The 8,727-nt window shown below is 37.3% G+C and overlaps 1 protein-coding gene across 1 annotated transcript in view; it reads left to right on the forward strand.

Annotated features, from left to right (window-relative positions):
- Positions 1 to 2,213, forward strand: part of RSPO2 (R-spondin 2) — a 162,051-nt gene extending 159,838 nt beyond the window's left edge. The window contains exon 6 of the mRNA XM_043879916.1: positions 298 to 2,213. Within this exon, the coding sequence (XP_043735851.1) occupies positions 298 to 413 (116 nt within the window). The 3' untranslated portion in view covers positions 414 to 2,213. The remainder of the gene's footprint in view (positions 1 to 297) is intronic.
- Positions 2,214 to 8,727: the final 6,514 nt, after the last annotated feature.

An 8,727-nucleotide genomic window follows, 5' to 3' on the forward strand; every position in this document is an offset into this window, starting at 1 on the left:
ATGGAATTTTTGTGGCAGAATGATATTTGCAAGACTGATCAGGCCGCTGGGAGGTTTTTAAATATGCCAGTTCCCTGTAACGGGAAGATCAGTCTCTGAGACAGCATATCCAATTTAGTAAATTATTATTATTCCGTCAAAATTAATGTGAACAATTTTCTCTTTGAGGCTGCTTTTTCCATAGGTGATGTTTTCCAGATGGGCTTTGTGTAAAACTCTTAATGTTTTGTGTTTTCTTTCCGAGAGCAAGAGCCTTTTCTGACATGTCTTCATTTCTTTCTCTTCCGGCCGTCGTAGGGAAGAGAACTCCAAAAGCAAAGGAGAAAAAGAACAAGAAAAAGAAGAGGAAGCTGATAGAAAGAGCCCAGGAGCAACACAGCGTCTTCCTAGCTACAGACAGAGCTAACCAGTAAAATAAAAGACACGGAGGGTGGAGGTTTTGTTTTGTTTTGGGTGGAGGGCAGAGGGTGGTGTTTTTTGCAAAAGTGCACACAGCTACTGCCCACTCCTGGACATGGTGGTGGCATTTGCGTGGCTCTGACCAGAACCTGTTCCCAGGAACCTTGTGAAAGGAGGAGCTGCAGGTGTGGGCTCTGTGTTATTCATGGTTTGATTTGCATCGGGAGACTGTGAAGGTGGGCGATTGTGACCTGCAGCCAAGGCAGCAGGAGTAAGTGTAGAGCGTGTGACTGGGTTCCCTGTGTGCCCCGAGGCGGAGGGGCTGTCCGCCGGAGGCGCAAGGCTGCAGACCCCTACCCCCCGCCCGACTGGAGAACTGACTTGTGCATATTTATGGAAGGATGACCCTTGGCAGGCAAAGTGCTGTTTTACTTGTGACCTGTGTTTCCCCCATTGTGTATTTTCAAGGATCAGTGTATGTGGATATCTGCCTAGTCTTACCACACATTGTTCTCAGCATCTGTTACCTTCCAACTGTTGTGTCCGGAGACTGCTCTTAGCGGCAGGAATTCCTGCTCAGTGTCACAGCAGCTCGGATGTGTACATACCCTGCTGGGGCTGCATATAAACCTCTTATTTACTGTATATTTATGCTTTCTTCTGTGTAACAAGTCATACCCAATTAATGTTAATGTCTCCCGTTTCTAGTGGTTCCTAACCATTGTCCCATAAATGACTGTTCTAGTTTTGCGAATTGATGAATGTTTTGCTGCTCCTTGAAACTTCTCTTTGTGGGCTTATTTCTCATTGTAAAGATAGGATAAGCTAGTTTGTACATAGGATCAAATGACCCCTGTCAGAGAATTTGAATATCAATAGACCTTCCCCACTCCTCACCATAGCTAAAGCATGAGGCATCTGGAGGTCAGAAGCCAAAAACTGCCTTTGAGTCTAAGATGTGATGACTTTATGAAACACAACTGCATGAGCAATTACATGCAGTTACTTATACTACTACTCATGCAGTTTCACAGGCCAGCTAGAGAATTTTTCAAATTTTTACTTTCAAACTTCAATATGTATAGGTTTTATTTAAAGCAGTTCCTAACTTGCAATGACAGAGCACCTACCAATATTCTTGGGTCAGTGTAGAAATGACCACCTCATGAGACCATGCATAGAATTGGAGGAGAAAACATGATGAATTCCTGAACTTACTGGTCAGATCTTAACAGGGCCCCTTTAAGCCCGAATTTCTGATTCAAGACTGAGACAGGAACCCTGTGGAGACTTCCCAGGTGACTTTCAGGGTAGTTGTTTTCAAAAATGTCATTGTCCACTAGAGGGTATTAGTTCTTAGAGGGTTTTGATAATGATGCTTCTTCCAGAAGCATTATCATCTTCCTGGATGATCCAGAAGAAAATTAGAACCAAAAGGAATGATGGAAGATTTTTTTGAGGGAAAAAACAAAGCAAGGGAAAAGCCTTTTTTTCTCACCTTGCATTGGCCAAACTACCTCTTTGCATTTGTGTTTAACTTTTGAGTCAAAAGCATCTTACCGATAAGTATAAGTGTCATGTACATCATTATGAAAATAATATTGCTATGAGATAAGCCATATATGAATGTTGTATACAACTTTAGGGTTTGCATTTAATCCTAAAGTGTTCACCTCCTTTCACATCTATTTAGACTATATTCCTATTTACTAAGTGGGGAGGGGGCTTCTTTATATAGTGCTTCATTGTTAATAAATCAATACTTGTTCTGTTTCTGGGATGTTCTTTTTGTGCATTAAAAAAATTCAAAATTATTTTTGTGGAGATATTCTTTTCTTTAGAGATACATTTAAGGGGGGAAAGCAATATTTTAGCAACTGTACCCCCAAATAGTGGTCTTTAAAAAAAAGCAACTTTTTAAAACCTGTGTTTGTAAGTACCTCAAGGAGATAAACTAGTTTAGCTATAAATTGCATTGCAGCAATGGAGTTTGACATGACTGAACAGACTTAGCATGTGATTAAGACTGGGGATTTTAGAGCCACACTGCCTGAGGTCTAATCTGGACTCTGAAGTAACCTGGATCAAACTGTCCTTCCAGGTCTGTTTTGTCATCTGCAAAATGGACGTAATAGTATTACCTACCGTGCAAGGTTGTGTCTTAGGTAAACTGTGTAAGGTAGGGTCAGTACAGCATGGTATAGACTAAGCAATACACAAGTTGTTACCTGCTACCCTCATTACCTGTGTCCTTGGCTATTTATTCCCCAAATTATCTTATCAACAAAATAGAATACATTTATGAAAATATCCATTCCCTTCAAACTATTTTTGATGTCTGGATAGTCTTTGCTCAAACTTTTGTAGGAATTGAATAAAGCTACTTGATTTTTAAGCCTCTAGTTATAAGCAAACTGTGTGCATGTGCTCACAAGAGAGAGAGAAAGACTGACTGTCTACAGTGTAATGCATAGCTTCAGGATAATTAGACAAAGAAGATCTGGTGGTTTTTCACAAGTGGCTATACCATTCCTATACTTCATACAGTGTATATAAATAGAACACGTGAAACTGATTTTCTTAGTATTTTCAGGTATCTTAGCATCTGTAGAAGTAAAATATGGAACTACAACTTTCTCAATTAAGAAGCTTGAGTAGTATTTTGATAGGGATTGCACTGCATTGTAGATTGCCTTCAGTAGTATGGCCATTTTAACAGTATTCTTTCAATCCAAGAAAACTATCTTTCCATCGGCTTATGTTGTCTTCAATTTCTTTCACCAGTGTCTTATAATTTTTTGATTATGGGTCTTTTGCCTCCTTGGGTAGGTTTATTCCTTTATATTTTATTCTTTTTGATGTGATGGTAAATGAGATTGTTCACTTCTTTCTGTTTTGTTTTGTTTTTTAATTTACTTAAAATTGGAGGTTAACTTCTCTTTCTGGTAGTTCATTGTTAGTGTATAAAATGCAGTATATTTCTGTATATTAATATTGGATCCTGCAACTTTATTGAATTCTTTGGGCTCTAGTAGTTTTTTGGTGGCATCTTTGGGATTTTTCTATGTATACTCATGTCATCTGCAGAGTAACAGTTTACATCTTCCTTTCCAATCCCTATCAAAATAGCAATGGTATTTTTCACAGAAACTAGGACAATTTTTAAGATTTTCATGGACACACAAGAGACTGTAAATAGGCAAACAATCCTGAGAAAGAAGAACAGAGATGGAGGAATCCCATTCTGACTTCAGACTATATACAACAAAGCAACTAATTAAATCCAGTACAGTAGTGGCACAAAAGCAGACACATAGATCATAAATATATATGCACCCAACATAGGAGCACTGCAATATTTAAGGCAAATGCTAACAAGTATGAAAGGGGAAATTAACAATAACACAATAATAATGGGAGACTTTAATACCCCACTCATACCTATGGATAGATCAACTAAACAGAAAATTAACAAGGAAACACAAATTTTAAATGACACAATGGACCAGCTAGACCTAATTGATATCTATAGGGCATTTCACCCCAAAACAATGAATTTCACCTTTTTCTCAGGTGCACACGGAACCTTCTCCAGAATAGATCACATCCTGGGCCATAAATCTAGCCTTGGTAAATTCAAAAAAACTGAAATCATTCCAATCATCTTTTCTGACCACAATGCAGTAAGATTAGATCTCAATTACAGGAAAAAAACTATTAAAAATTCCAACATATGGAGGCTAAACAACACGCTTCTGAATAACCAACAAATCATAGAAGAAATAAAAAAAAAAAATCAGAATATGCATAGAAACGAATGGAAATGAAAACACAACAACCCAAAACCTATGGGACACTGTAAAAGCAGTGCTAAGGGGAAGGTTCATAGCAGTACAGGCTTACCTCAAGAAACAAGAAAAAAGTCAAATAAATAACATAACTCTACACCTAAAGCAACTAGAAAAGGAAGAAATTAAGAACCCCAGGGTTAGTAGAAGGAAAAAAATCTTAAAAATTAATGCAGAAATAAATGCAAAAGAAACAGAGTATAGAAAAATCAACAAAGCTAAAATCTGGTTCTTTGAGAAGATAAATTGACAAACCATTAGCCAGACTCATCAAAAAAACAAAGGGAGAGGAATCAAATCAACAAAGTTAGAAATGAAAATGGAGAAATCACAACAGAGAAATACAAAGGATCATAAGAGACTACTATCAGCAACTATATGCCAATAAAATGGACAACTTGGAAGAAATGGACAAATTCTCAGAAAAGTATAACTTTCCAAAACTGAACCAGGAAGAAATAGAAGATCTTAACAGACCCATCACAAGCACAGAAATTGAAACTGTAATCAGAAATCTTCCAGCAAACAAAAGCCCAGGACCAGACGGCTTCACAGCTGAATTCTACCAAAAATTTAAAGAGCTAATACCTATCCTACTCAAACTCTTCCAGAAAATTGCAGAAGAAGGTAAACTTCCAAATTCATTCTATGAGGCCACCATCACCCTAATACCAAAACCAGACAAAGATGCCACAAAAAAGAAAACTACAGGCCAATATCACTGATGAACATAGATGCAAAAATCATTAACAAAATTCTAGCAAACAGAATCCAACAACATAATAAAAAGATCATATATGACCAATTGACCAAGTGGACTTTATCCCAGGAATGCAAGGGCTCTTTAATATCCACAAATCAATCAATGTAATACACCACATTAACAAATTGAAAGATAAAAACCATATGATTATCTCAATAGATGCAGAAAAAGACTTTGAAAAAATTCAACATCCATTTATGATTAAAACTCTCCAGAAAGCAGGAATAGAAGGAACATACCTCAACATAATAAAAGCTATATATGACAAATCCACAGCAAACATCCTCAGTGGTGAAAATTGAAAGCATTTCCCCTAAAGTCAGGAACAAGGCAAAGGTGCCCACTCTCACCACTACTATTCAACATAGTTTTGGAAGTTTTGGCCACAGCAATCAGAGCAGAAAAAGAAATAAAAGGAATCCAGACTGGAAAAGAAGTAAAACTCTCACTGTTTGCAGACGGCATGATCCTCTACATAGAAAACCCCAAAGACTCTACCAGAGAATTACTAGAGCTAATCAATGAATAAAGTTGCTGGATATAAAATTAACACACAGAAATCCCTTGCATTCCTGTACACTAACAATGAAAAAACAGAAAGAGAAATTAAGGAAACAATACCATTCACCATTGCAACGAAAAGAATAAAATACTTAGGAATATATCTACCTAAAGAATCAAAAGACCTATACATAGAAAACTATAAAACACTGATGAAAGAAATCAAAGAGGACACAAATAGATGGAGAAATACACCATGTTCATGGATTGGAAGAATCAATATAGTGAAAATGAGTATACTACCCAAGCAATCTATAGATTCAGTGCAATCCCTATCAAGCTACTAATGGTATTTTTCACAGAACTAGAACAAATAATTTCACAATTTGTATGGAAATAAAAAATCCTTGAATAGCCAAAGCAATCTTGAGAAAGAAGAATGGAACTGGAGGAATCAACCTGCCTGACTTCAGGCTCTACTACAAAGCTACAGTCATCAAGACTGTGCCAGTACCATACTAAGACAGAAATATAGATTAATGGAACAAAATAGAGAGCCCAGAGATAAATCCATGCACCTATGGACACCTTATCTTCGACAAAGGAGGCAAGAATATACAATGGAGAAAAGATAATCTCTTTAACAAGTGGTGCTGTGAAAACTGGTCAACCACTTGTGAAAGAATGAAACTAGAACACTTTCTAACACCATACACAAAAATAAACTCAAAATGGTTTAAAGATCTAAACGTAAGATCAGAAACTATAAAACTCCTACAGGAAAACATAGGCAAAACCCTCTCCAACATAAATCACAGCAGGATCCTCTATGACCCACCTCCCAGAGTAATGGAAATAAAAGCAAAAATAAACAAGTGGGACCTAATTAAACTTAAAAGCTTTTGCACAATGAAGCAAACTATAAACAAAGTGAAAAGACAGCCTTCAGAATGGGAGAAAATAATAGCAAACAAAGCAACTGACAAAGGATTAATCTCAAAAATATACAGGCAACTCCTGAAGCTCAATTCCAAAAAAATAAATGACCCAATCAAAAAATGGGCCAAAGAACTAAACAGACATTTCTCCAAAGAAGACATACAGATGGCTAACAAACACATGAAAAGATGCTCAACATCACTCATTATCAGAGAAATGCAAATCAAAACCACAATGAGGTACCATCTCACACTGGTCAGAATGGCTGCTATCCAAAAGTCTACAAACAATAAATGTTGGAGAGGGTGTGGAGAAAAGGGAACCCTCTTACACTGTTGGTGGGAATGCAAACTAGTACAGCCACTATGGAGAACAGTGTGGAGATTACTTGAAAAACTAGAAATAGAATTGCCATATGACCCAGCAATCCCACTCCTGGGCATACACACCGAGGAAACCAGAATTGAAAGAGACACGTGTACCCCAATGTTCATCACAGCACTGTTTATAATAGCCAGGACATGGAAGCAATCTAGGTGCCCATCAGCAGACGAATGGATAAGAAGGCTGTGGTACATATACACAATGAAATATTACTCAGCCATTAAAAAGAATACATTTGAATCAGTTCTAATGAGGTGGATGAAACTGCAACCTATTATACAGAGTGAAGTAAGCCAGAAAGAAAAACACCAATACAGTATACTAACACATATATATGGAATTTAGAAAGATGATAACGATAACCCTATATGCAAGACAGCAAGAGAGACACAGATGTATAGAAGAGTCTTTTGGATTCTGTGGGAGAAGGTGAGGGTGGGATGATCTGAGAGAATAGCATTGAAACATGTATATTATCATATATGAAACAGATCGCCAGTCCAGGTTTGATGATTGAGACAGGGTGCTCAGGGCTGGTGCAGTGGGATGACCCAGAGGGATGGGATGGGGAGGGAGGTGGAAGCAGGGTTCAGGATGGGGAACACATGTAAACCCATGGCTGATTCATATCAATGTATGGCAAAAAACCACTACAATATTATAAAGTAATTAGCCTCCAACTAAAATAAGTAAATTAATAAAAATTTTAAAAAAGAAAAGAAAAAATAGAATAGAGAGCCTAGAAATAAACCCACAGACTTCTGGCCAATCTAGGACAAGGCAGGCAAGAATATCCATGGTGGAAAGACAGTATCTTCAAGTGGTGCTGGGAAAAGTGGACAGCTACCTGTTAAAGAATGGAATTAGAACATCCTCTAACACCATATACAAAAAATAAGCACCGAATGAATTAAAGACCCAAATTTAAGACCAGAAACCATAAAACCTTTAGAGGAAAACACAGGCAGAACACTATTTAACATAAATTGGAGCAATATCTTTTTGTATCCGATTCCTAAAGCTTCAGGATAATTTCCTAAAGGAAATAAAAGCAAAAATAAACAAATGGGACCTAGTTAAACGTAAAAACTTTTGCACAGCAAAGGAAATCATTGATAAAATGAAAAGACAACCTACCAAAAGGGAGAAACTATTTGCAAATTAAATGACCAATAAAGGGTTAATATCCAAAATATATAAATAGTTCATAAAAAACATAATAAAAAAAAAAAAAAAAAAAAAAACAAACTCAAGTTGTAAAATGGGTAGAAGACCTGAATAGACATTTATTTTTAAAGAAGAAATGCAGATAGCTAACAAGCACATGATGATTAACATCACTAATCATCAAGAAAAAGCAAATCAAAAGCATAATGAGTTATTACTTCACACCTGTCAGAATGGCTGTCATCAAAAAGAACACAAATGGTGGTGAGGATGTGGAGAAAAGGGAACCCTCATGCATTATTGGTGGGAATGTAAATTGGTGCAGCTACAGTGGGAAATAGTATAGATGTTTCTCAAAAAACTAAAAATAGAACTACCATATGACCCAGCAGTTCCACTCCTGGGTATATGTTTGAAAACTCTCATTTGAAAAGATACATCCACCCCAGTGTTCATCAGTTCAGTTCAGTCACTCAGTCACTTCTGACTCTTTGTGATCCCATGGACTACAGCATGCCAGGCCTCCCTGTCCATCACCACCTCCCGGAGTTTACTCAAACTCATGTCCATTGAGTCGGTGATGCCATCCAGCCATCTCATCCTCTGTCATCCCCTTCTCCTCCCACCTTCAATCTTGCCCAGCATCAGGGTCTTTTCAAATGAGTCAGTTCTTCACATCAGGTGGTCAAAATATTGGAGTTTCAGCTTCAGCATCAGTCATGTTCA

Source organism: Cervus elaphus, chromosome 21 (genome assembly GCF_910594005.1).
Source record: "Cervus elaphus chromosome 21, mCerEla1.1, whole genome shotgun sequence".
Taxonomy (NCBI): Eukaryota; Metazoa; Chordata; class Mammalia; order Artiodactyla; family Cervidae; genus Cervus; species Cervus elaphus.